At 42.1% G+C, this 12146-nt stretch overlaps 1 protein-coding gene across 1 annotated transcript in view; it reads left to right on the top strand.

Annotated features, from left to right (window-relative positions):
• The window catches only part of LOC138363004 (synaptogenesis protein syg-2-like), a 233697-nt gene that overhangs the window by 80875 nt on the left and 140676 nt on the right, over positions 1 to 12146 (top strand). The window contains exons 3-4 of the mRNA XM_069321682.1: positions 2713 to 2988; positions 8943 to 9097. Of these exons, the coding sequence (XP_069177783.1) occupies positions 2713 to 2988; positions 8943 to 9097 (431 nt within the window). The remainder of the gene's footprint in view (positions 1 to 2712; positions 2989 to 8942; positions 9098 to 12146) is intronic.

Here is a 12146-nt window from a genome sequence, read left to right as displayed (position 1 = left end):
CAGTGATGTACTGTGGTCCAGTGAAGTACTGTGGTCCAGTGAAGTACTGTGGTCCAGTGAAGTACTGTGGTCCAGTAATGTACTGTGGTCCAGTGAAGTACTGTGGTCCAGTGAAGTACTGTGGTCCAGTGAAGTACTGTGGTCCAGTGATGTACTGTGGTCCAGTGAAATACTGTGGTCCAGTGATGTACTGTGGTCCAGTGATGTACTGTGGTCCAGTGAAGTACTGTGGTCCAGTGATGTACTGTGGTCCAGTGAAGTACTGTGGTCCAGTGAAGTACTGTGGTCCAGTGAAGTACTGTGGTCCAGTGAAGTACTGTGGTCCAGTGATGTACTGTGGTCCAGTGATGTACTGTGGTCCAGTGAAGTACTGTGGTCCAGTGTTGTACTGTGGTCCAGTGAAGTACTGTGGTCCAGTGAAGTACTGTGGTCCAGTGAAGTACTGTGGTCCAGTGAAGTACTGTGGTCCAGTGAAGTACTGTGGTCCAGTGATGTACTGTGGTCCAGTGATGTACTGTGGTCCAGTGAAGTACTGTGGTCCAGTGATGTACTGTGGTCCAGTGATGTACTGTGGTCCAGTGAAGTACTGTGGTCCAGTGAAGTACTGTGGTCCAGTGAAGTACTGTGGTCCAGTAATGTACTGTGGTCCAGTGAAGTACTGTGGTCCAGTGAAGTACTGTGGTCCAGTGAAGTACTGTGGTCCAGTGAAGTACTGTGGTCCAGTGATGTACTGTGGTCCAGTGAAATACTGTGGTCCAGTGATGTACTGTGGTCCAGTGATGTACTGTGGTCCAGTGAAGTACTGTGGTCCAGTGAAGTACTGTGGTCCAGTGAAGTACTGTGGTCCAGTGAAGTACTGTGGTCCAGTGATGTACTGTGGTCCAGTGATGTACTGTGGTCCAGTGATGTACTGTGGTCCAGTAAAGTACTGTGGTCCAGTGAAGTACTGTGGTCCAGTGAAGTACTGTGGTCCAGTGAAGTACTGTGGTCCAGTGAAGTACTGTGGTCCAGTGATGTACTGTGGTCCAGTGATGTACTGTGGTCCAGTGATGTACTGTGGTCCAGTGATGTACTGTGGTCCAGTGATGTACTGTGGTCCAGTGATGTACTGTGGTCCCGTGATGTACTGTGGTCCAGTGATGTACTGTGGTCCAGTGAAGTACTGATCCAGTGAAGTACTGTGATCTTGTGAAGTACTGTGATCCAGTGAAGTACTGTGATCCAGTGAAATACTGTGAACAGGAGGTCTCACAGGAGTAAACAAGGTCTCACAGGAGTAAACACGGTCTCACAGGAGTAAACGAGGGCTCACAGGAGTAAACGAGGGCTCACAGGAGTAAACGAGGGCTCACAGGAGTAAACGAGGGCTCACAGGAGTAAACGAGGGCTCACAGGAGTAAACAAGGGCTCACAAGAGTAAACAAAGGCTCACAGGAGTAAACGAGGGCTCACAGGAGTAAACGAGGGCTCACAGGAGTAAACGAGGGCTCACAGGAGTAAACAAGGGCTCACAAGAGTAAACAAAGGCTCACAGGAGTAAACGAGGGCTCACAGGAGTAAACAAGGTCTCACAGGAGTAAACGAGGGCTCACAGGAGTAAACAAAGGCTCACAGGAGTAAACGAGGGCTCACAGGAGTAAACGAGGTCTGACAGGAGTAAACAAGGGCTCACAGGAGTAAACGAGGTCTGACAGGAGTAAACAAGGGCTCACAGGAGTAAACGAGGGCTCACAGGAGTAAACGAGGGCTCACAGGAGTAAACGAGGGCTCACAGGAGTAAACGAGGGCTCACAGGAGTAAACGAGGGCTCACAGGAGTAAACGAGGGCTCACATGCATAAATAAAGACTCAAGAATAAACGAGGGATCAAAGATGTTGTCGAGGGCCTATTATTAATGGTTTTCATAAATAAAGACAAAGTCTTTGGTCATGACACTAACTTGTTATTGTGTTTTTTTTTTGCTTCACGACGGGACTCCTGTTTAGGGCAAAATAGGTAATGACTTAACATCCTGTTGAAATGGTGCCAGATCTGAGGAATATAATAACCAAAAGCTTCCCTGATAATTGTAGAGTCCAGAAGAGTAGAGTCTGTGGGTGTCACTTGTAGGCTCACTTGGCTCCTCTTGGCTCCTCTTGGCTCCTCTTGGCTCTACTTGGCTCCACTTCTCACTGGTCTTCATATTTTGATGTTGTCTGGAACGAGTCACGGCGTCGCCGCCACTTCCCTAATGACGGGTCAAGTTATTTTTCACTCCTCTCGTCACAGTTCGATTTAATTTACGATCACTGTACCACTTTTGGACTCCTTGATAGAGTGCACATCGCTCTTGTATTGATAAGTTTGTCCAGGTCAACTCGTAACGGATTAAAACAGCTGAATAACGGAGTCTCGCGGAGTTTAATGTTATGGCGTCGTGTGGAGGCCACGGGCTGCCCCCGGCCTCCCGCCCTCCAGACCTGGAGGAGATGGGACAGTTAGCAATTAATTAATTATCAGTCTTGTAAGCAATTATACTTGTGCAGCCTAATCAATACTTATATAGTCGAATTGTAATGTAATTTAGAGATGACGTAATGTGATTATTACAATAATTTATGTTAACAAAAGTTAGAATGTGACAAATATATGGTGTGGTGTGGCGACGTTGCCAGACGCCGCCAGTAAGAGGAGTTGGTGATTAACGTGTCATTGTGCATCTTGGTTGTGAGGTCGGCCGCCGGCAGAGGTCACCTGGTGGAAGGGCTCGAGTCTCCTGTCCAACCGCAGCGTGACGGTGGGGGAAGACGGGACCCTCCTGGCGTCTCATGAAGAAGGAGACGACGTGGTGCACACGGTGGGCGTGGGTGTGGGCGTGCGCTACGTCAGGACGGTGCTCACCATCCCCGCCCTCACCAGAGACTACGCCCACGCCAACATCACCTGCCGCGCCTCTAACAACAACATCACCGAGCCTTTGTCTACTACACTCTACCTGGAGCTGTACAGTGAGTAGCCTGTGTCTACTGCATCATCTACCCTTGGTGTTCTTGCTCTACCTTCTGCTCTACCTTCCGTGCCTGGAGCTGTACAGTGAGTAGCATGTGTCTTAAACCCCGCCTTTCTAACCAAATAGTTTTTTCTATATTATGTCTACTACATATATTTCTCTATTTCTTTAACGCGCGCGCGCACACACACATCCCCAGGAAGCAGCCCATAGCAGCTGTTTAACTTCCAGGTACCTATTTACTGTTAGATGAACAGGAGCATCAGGGCGAAAGAAACTCTGCCCATTTGCTTCTGCCTCGGCCGGGAATCAAATCCAGGCCCATTGCACCACGAACCCCGAGCACTGTCCACTCAGCCGCGAGGCCCGCTGAGTGTTATTGTTATGTGTGTGTGTGTGTGTGTGTGTGTGTGTGTGAGTGTGAGTGTGAGTGTGAGTGTGAGTGTGAGTGTGAGTGTGAGAGTGAGTGTGAGTGTGAGAGTGAGTGTGAGTGTGAGTGTGTGTGTGAGTGAGAGAGTGAGTGTGAGTGTGTGTGTGTGTGTGAGAGTGAGAGATATGTAGCATATATGATAGAGGAAAAATAAGTCTGGAGTTGTCCAAATAACGCTGGACAATTGATGGTTAGAAAGGCAAGCCCCAAGTGCTAGCAGCTCGGTGCTTCAATCACAGATATTAAATACAAAGAACAAACATATATATTATGTCTCTGTCTCTCTCTCTCTCTCTCTCTCTCTCTCTCTCTATATATATATATATATATATATATATATATATATCTATATCTATATATCTATATATATATATATATATATATATATATATATATATATCTATATCTATATATCTATATATATATATATATATATATATATATATATATATATATATATATATATCTATATATATATATCTATATATATATATATATATATATATATATATATATATATATATATATATATATATATATATATATATATATATATATATATGTCGTACCTAGTAGCCAGAACGCACTTCTCAGCCTACTATGCAAGGCCCGATTTGCCTAATAAGCCAAGTTTTCATGAATTAGTTGTTTTTCGACTACCTAACCTACCTAACCTAACCTAACCTAACTTTTTCGGCTACCTAACCTAACCTATAGAGATAGGTTAGGTTAGGTAGGGTTGGTTAGGTTCGGTCATATATCTACGTTAATTTTAACTCCAATAAAAAAAATTGACCATGCATAATGAAATGGGTAGCTTTATCATTTCATAAGAAAAAAATTAGAGAAAATATATTAATTCAGGAAAACTTGGCTTACTAGGCAAATCGGGCCTTGCATAGTTGGCTGAGAAGTGCGTTCTGGCTACTAGGTACGACATATATATATATATATATATATAAGCCTATACTTGCATAAACCACAAGTGAAGATAAACAATCTTTGGACAACACCCACCAGTGGGACTCGAACCCAGAAAGCACAACTACCTTCCAGTAGCTGGCATAACTAGTATGCTTTAACCCACTTCGCCATCAGACCTTACAAAAGAAGTAGATAGTTCGAGATATATATATCTCAAACATCTCTACCTCCCGAAGGCACCAGATGAGTGAGGGGTCAGTCTGCAATTTTCGTCAAGCCACTGTCAATGTGAGAGAACTCGTGTCCAGCTTATAAGCCTATACTTGCATAAACCACAAGTGAAGATAAACAATCTTTGGACAACACCCACCAGTGGGACTCGAACCCAGAAAGCACAACTACCTTCCAGTAGCTGGCATAACTAGTATGCTTTAACCCACTACGCCATCAGACCTTACAAAAGAAGTAGATAGTTCGAGATATATATATCTCAAACATCTCTACCTCCCGAAGGCACCAGATGAGTGAGGGGTCAGTCTGCAATTTTCGTCAAGCCACTGTCAATGTGAGAGAACTCGTGTCCAGCTTATAAGCCTATACTTGCATAAACCACAAGTGAAGATAAACAATCTTTGGACAACACCCACCAGTGGGACTCGAACCCAGAAAGCACAACTACCTTCCAGTAGCTGGCATAACTAGTATGCTTTAACCCACTACGCCATCAGACCTTACAAAAGAAGTAGATAGTTCGAGATATATATATCTCAAACATCTCTACCTCCCGAAGGCACCAGATGAGTGAGGGGTCAGTCTGCAATTTTCGTCAAGCCACTGTCAATGTGAGAGAACTCGTGTCCAGCTTATAAGCCTATACTTGCATAAACCACAAGTGAAGATAAACAATCTTTGGACAACACCCACCAGTGGGACTCGAACCCAGAAAGCACAACTACCTTCCAGTAGCTGGCATAACTAGTATGCTTTAACCCACTACGCCATCAGACCTTACAAAAGAAGTAGATAGTTCGAGATATATATATCTCAAACATCTCTACCTCCCGAAGGCACCAGATGATTGAGGGGTCAGTCTGCAATTTTCGTCAAGCCACTGTCAATGTGAGAGAAGGTAGAGATGTTTGAGATATATATATCTCGAACTATCTACTTCTTTTGTAAGGTCTGATGGCGTAGTGGGTTAAAGCATACTAGTTATGCCAGCTACTGGAAGGTAGTTGTGCTTTCTGGGTTCGAGTCCCACTGGTGGGTGTTGTCCAAAGATTGTTTATCTTCACTTGTGGTTTATGCAAGTATAGGCTTATAAGCTGGACACGAGTTCTCTCACATTGACAGTGGCTTGACGAAAATTGCAGACTGACCCCTCACTCATCTGGTGCCTTCGGGAGGTAGAGATGTTTGAGATATATATATCTCGAACTATCTACTTCTTTTGTAAGGTCTGATGGCGTAGTGGGTTAAAGCATACTAGTTATGCCAGCTACTGGAAGGTAGTTGTGCTTTCTGGGTTCGAGTCCCACTGGTGGGTGTTGTCCAAAGATTGTTTATCTTCACTTGTGGTTTATGCAAGTATAGGCTTATAAGCTGGACACGAGTTCTCTCACATTGACAGTGGCTTGACGAAAATTGCAGACTGACCCCTCACTCATCTGGTGCCTTCGGGAGGTAGAGATGTTTGAGATATATATATCTCGAACTATCTACTTCTTTTGTAAGGTCTGATGGCGTAGTGGGTTAAAGCATACTAGTTATGCCAGCTACTGGAAGGTAGTTGTGCTTTCTGGGTTCGAGTCCCACTGGTGGGTGTTGTCCAAAGATTGTTTATCTTCACTTGTGGTTTATGCAAGTATAGGCTTATAAGCTGGACACGAGTTCTCTCACATTGACAGTGGCTTGACGAAAATTGCAGACTGACCCCTCACTCATCTGGTGCCTTCGGGAGGTAGAGATGTTTGAGATATATATATCTCGAACTATCTACTTCTTTTGTAAGGTCTGATGGCGTAGTGGGTTAAAGCATACTAGTTATGCCAGCTACTGGAAGGTAGTTGTGCTTTCTGGGTTCGAGTCCCACTGGTGGGTGTTGTCCAAAGATTGTTTATCTTCACTTGTGGTTTATGCAAGTATAGGCTTATAAGCTGGACACGAGTTCTCTCACATTGACAGTGGCTTGACGAAAATTGCAGACTGACCCCTCACTCATCTGGTGCCTTCGGGAGGTAGAGATGTTTGAGATATATATATCTCGAACTATCTACTTCTTTTGTAAGGTCTGATGGCGTAGTGGGTTAAAGCATACTAGTTATGCCAGCTACTGGAAGGTAGTTGTGCTTTCTGGGTTCGAGTCCCACTGGTGGGTGTTGTCCAAAGATTATATATATATATATATATATATATATATATATATATATATATATATATATATATATATATATATATATATATATTATATATATATATATATATATATATATATATATATATATATATAATGTATATGACAATGTCAGACCACGGAGGAAAAATGAAAACAGGAATTTCTTTAAGTACTTTCGTATATTAATACATCTTCAGAAGGAGTCCTTCTGAAGATGTTTTAATATACGAAAGTACTTAAGGAAATTCCTGTTTCATTTTTCCTCCGTGGTCTGACATTGTCACATTTTTAATCACGTGTTTATTTTCGTGATACACACACACACACACACACACACACACACACACACACACACACACACACACACACACACACACACACACACATATATATATATATATATATATACATATATATATAATTAATATTTGAATATTAACATGAGTTTGAACGTTTATGAATTTGTGATCTGAAAATATGAAGTTTCTGAGACTAATATTCATGCTTATTTCTTCATTATACATAAGGATCATGTGGAGAATATTTTTGTTCCTAGTTGGCTTTGTCTCTTGCTGGTTCAACAAAAATTTGTCATGTAATCTAAATAGATCTCTGGCATGTTACTGGCTATTTCTAGGTTGATTTCCTGTTATAATGTTACTGCTTGTTATTCTCCATCAATCCCCGGTCGTGCAGATGGTTGGGCACCATTCCTTCCCCGTAGGGCGCCTAACAGCTGGGTGGACAGCGCTTCGGAGTCGTAGTCCTGAGGTTCCGGGTTCGATCCCCGGTGGAGGCGGAGACAAATGGGTAAAAATTTTCTTTCACCCTGATGCACCTGTTTCCTAGCAGTAAATAGGTACCTGGGAGTTAGACAGCTGCAACGGGCTGCTTCCCAGGGCGGAGCGTAACAAGGAGGAGGCCTGATCGAGGACCGGGCCGCGGGGACGCTAAGCCCTGAAATCATCTCAAGATAACCTCAAGAGATAACCTCCCCTCCCCCCAACCCGTCCCATCCCAAATCCCGATCTCTTCCAAGTGATCGTAATAATAGATTATATTCGAAATATTTACGATTATAGTCGTAATGGCTTGGCGCTTTCTCCTGATAGCACCCCTTCCCTTCTCCATCTTGAACAGGATATACTGAAGTCTCCAGAAGAAGAAATATACCTGGTGCTGGTGCTTCTACATTATCCAGGCAATTCTCAATATTCTTCATCTGCTTTGCGAGTTCCTAAATCGCTGCTTTTGTCCATTTGTATATTAGGATAATATCGAGGTTATATTATCTTTTTTATTCCATGTACCTGTACCCCCGCTGTTGTTGTTGTTTTAGATCAGCCACTCGGAACTAAAGGTTCCGTCGGGCCAATCTGTCCTCTTATAAATAACGTCGCTTTTGGCCGGTTGCCCGTATGGCCGTAAGTGGACGTAATTTCAAAATGGAAAAAAAATGAAAATAAATTTGGGATTTTTTTTTTCAACAACAGTAAGTTAAGGGTCCTCTGGTAGGTTAGGTGGGGAAGAAATTCTCATAAAGTTTCAAATTTTTATGAAAGATGTTAATTGAATGTTTTCTTTCCTAACCTTACCTAGTAAGCCGGACGACTCAAACAGAAAACGGGACAGTACGTCACTTTTGTGAGTCGATTTGATTTCAAATTACGTCCACTTTTGGCCATAGCGCGTATATGAGCCAAAAGTGACGTTATTTTTAAGATGACGGGTTGTCCGTAATTCTTTGCTCTACCACGTCATTTGTAGAGTTTTGGAGTGCTCTGCATACTAGTTCTTCTTTAATATATAAACCAAGTTCTCCATTTGGCTATTTACTTAATCACACATGTAAATCATATTATGAAATCTAGATTTCATTAACCATGGAATCCTTTGAATAGGTTTCTGTGAAAGCTCCAAATACTTCATTTGCCTGTGTGATGCCATTTGTAAAAGGTACATTTTTTGCCTTTGTTTTTAAGGCTTTCGATGTTAGCAAAGAAAAATTATGTTCATCGATTTGAATTATTTGAATTAAAAAGATTTTTCAGATCGGTTCACAACTGTTCCAATTCAGCCAAAAGTGTGTGTGCATTTTGAAAGTGTTCTGACCTGAACTTGCAGAGGAAGAGACGGAATAATACCGTATGATTTGTTAAGTAGTGTTGTCGTGTGTGATGCATAGTGTTCCTCTCCCCTCCAGCTCATCCAGCGTCGGTAGTGATCAGGCCGCCTGCGGAGCCTCTGGTCGAAGGCCGCCAGACACGACTGGAGTGCGTGGCCGCGGGCGCTTATCCTTCCGCAGTCATCGTCTGGGAGAAAAGTCTAGCGGGGCGCGCCACCCTTCTCAAGGCTACGGTAAGTCTTCCGTTCCTGAGAAACAGTTTCGGTGTGTGGTATTTTTAAAACTTTCTGGCTCCCTAAAGTAAAGATATAACAACTAACATAACAGCAACTTAGCTGTCTACAGTGACAGTAGGAAACTGTTGTTTTCTTCGTGAGGTAGTGGAGTGTATCTATTGTGTTCCCAGGTGGTTCAGTGTCAGGGTGATCCAACAAGAATGGTGCTGCTTTAATTTACTTGTCGGCTGGAAAATCACCAATTTACCAATTTACCACTTGGTAAAAAATAAGAATATGTATAGTGCAACTCGCACTGATGCGGTTACAAATTACTTTACCCTATTCCTTTGTTCTGGCATCTTGCCACATGTGAATTATATTATAAACAATGACAAGATTATGTAATTCTTTATTGCTATGAATTTATCTATTGCAGATGTATACTTTAATTTATCTTTAAGCAATTGAAATATATCAACTATTTGTTAAATATTGCTTAACCTAGTTTGTATCATTTTATTTTAGTGGCAAGTAAGTTACTGAGATAAGCTCGTAAGCTCATGGTATAATCACACCTACAATTAATGAGGTTAGTGACACAAATATATTGGATCCAATCTCTCTGTTACTACACCACCAACTTCCCTTATTTTATTAAGATGCAGGTACGGAGCTCTTTCTTATTGTACTAAGATTTAAGCCTCTTGTTGGGCCAGAGTGTGTAGTGCTGTTCACTACCAATGTTGAAGTGGTGTTGTAATGGTGTTGCTGGAGTCCGTTGGCTCTTGGCTTCATGCTGCAGGTGCGGCTCACACTCCACTCACAACCTATGGCAAGACACACTTATATCACTTTAAACCGTGTGTCTTAATGTATATACACATTATGTGTAGTTTACATCACCAACTCGAGGTCCACAGTTGTAAAAGAGCTGAAACTAAGCGTGTACGACTATGGAGTGTCCCCACGAGTTGGAAAGGTTATGTTTACTAAAGCATCAGCGTTTGGACACTAGTCGAATCCACCCCAAGGTAGGTACAGGTACCCTGCCTGTTTTAAGGATTCATTTATACAATCGTTAAGCAAACGTATTTGATTAAACAATTATTTATTAAGTATATGCATTTATTTTGTAGTATTACAATGATATGTTTATAGCTTATTAGATGTACTTACATATCCTTATATGGATCCATTAAGGAGGCTTTCCTGGGATGGAGTTCACAAAATGGTCGAAACATGCTGACATGACACGCTCTCTGTCTTGGGAGAGTTTGGCTTGTCCTATAAATAGCTATGTCTGGACCATGTGCTTTTACAGACCATGTTACTCCGACATGTTATCCTATAATTTTGGTGGAAATTTTCCACAAGATAAGTCTTTCATTCCTGAGAGCCAGTTTTGGTAAATGTTCCGTTCCTGAGAACCACGCTTCTCAAAATTGGCATGTTAAAGCCGCACGCTTCAAGATCAAGCAGCCTGTTCCTGCTGATCACGTGTGCGGCTCCCGAAGGCCAAATAGGGTATTGAGGTAGAGTAACACACACACCTCAGGGCTAAACAGAGCTTTATGTTTAAATGGAAATGTCTATCAGTTCGAGGTTACTGGGGAGAGAGGGAAATGGGGGGGGGGTGTAGGGAGATTGTTATTAAAGGGAGGGTGGGGAGAAAGGGAGAAAATGAGGGAGATGTGAGGGAAAATAGGGAGAGGGAAGAGGGCGGGGAAGGAGGAGGGAATGAGAGGTGGACGAAGGGGGAGATCGATAAAGATATAGTAGATAAAGAGATAGGTAGATAGATGTATAAGAAAATAGAGAAATAGCTAGATACACAGGAAGATAGAGAGATCGCCAGATAGAGAGAGACATAAGGGAAATAATGTAAGGATACGAAACAGACATAGCCTGGTCGAAGTAGGTCTAAGTTAAATACTTTAATATAGCCTGTGAACCCAATATTCCTGAGCAATTTTCATGACGTTTGAAATGGAAACGTGGTTAAATATGACGTGTGCTGTCCTTAGTGTTGACGTTACTCGCGGTTCAAAAAAACACTTTGTACTCCCTTCATATGGTCTAGGGTAGCTGGATAGCTGCGTAAATGCAGATGTACCTAAATGTATTATTAAACAAATTATTATAGAAAAACAAGTATCCATGTTTTATCATCATTTATTTTATATGTAAATGGAAATGTTTATCTGTTCAAGGCCGGAGAGGTGGAGGTTGGGAAGAGAGTGGAAAATGGAGGAAGATGGAAGGGAAAAGGGCAAAAGGAAGGGAAGAGAGGGGAGCAAATGGTGTGAAGAGAAGGGAGAGGGGAAAGGACGAAGGAGGGAGACAGATAGCTAGAGAGATTGCTAGACAGAGCATTAGATAAAATATAGCTAGGCATATAACTGATAGATAGATAAGTAGAGAAACAGAGAGGTATTGACATACAGATTGTCAGACATAAATACATATAAGTAGAGAAAAAAAGTGGAGACAGACAGACTCATACAACGCCGGATACCTACTAAACCAGTCTGCTACATCAGAGAATGTCTGACTGTTTTTCTTCTTTCTAAAGCTGAAGGCCTGAAGCTTGTGGCTAGTCTCGCCAGAATCTGTAGGGCAAACGTTGTCGGGTTCAAGACAGACAGGTTGGTCAGAGTCGCCAGAATTCAGTAGGGAATAACCACGGGTCACACACTGATCTCCCACAACGATATTTGGAACTACCGACCAGTTATACAGTTAAATATGAAAAAAAAGATCTTATAATCATCACTATAAATCACTTATCGACATCAATCACCATCACTTATAACATCACTATTCACTGATCTCGGGAAAACTAACAGAAATTTAACACCAAACACACACGACGAAACTACAACATTGCTACAACGTTGGAACAAGGTTTAACACCGTTTAACAAGTGTAACAACCAATATAGCAGGTTGTAACAACGTTCTAATACGTCATAAAACGTTATAACAAGATATAACAACTTTATTACAAAGTGTAACAAGGGTATCATAAGGACCATTATGTTGTGTGTTTACAGGGAATTCCTGCT

Source organism: Procambarus clarkii, chromosome 10 (genome assembly GCF_040958095.1).
Source record: "Procambarus clarkii isolate CNS0578487 chromosome 10, FALCON_Pclarkii_2.0, whole genome shotgun sequence".
In the NCBI taxonomy this organism is placed as follows: domain Eukaryota; kingdom Metazoa; phylum Arthropoda; class Malacostraca; order Decapoda; family Cambaridae; genus Procambarus; species Procambarus clarkii.
Note: the sequence above shows the minus strand (reverse complement) of the source record. Positions and strands in the feature narration are given on the sequence as shown.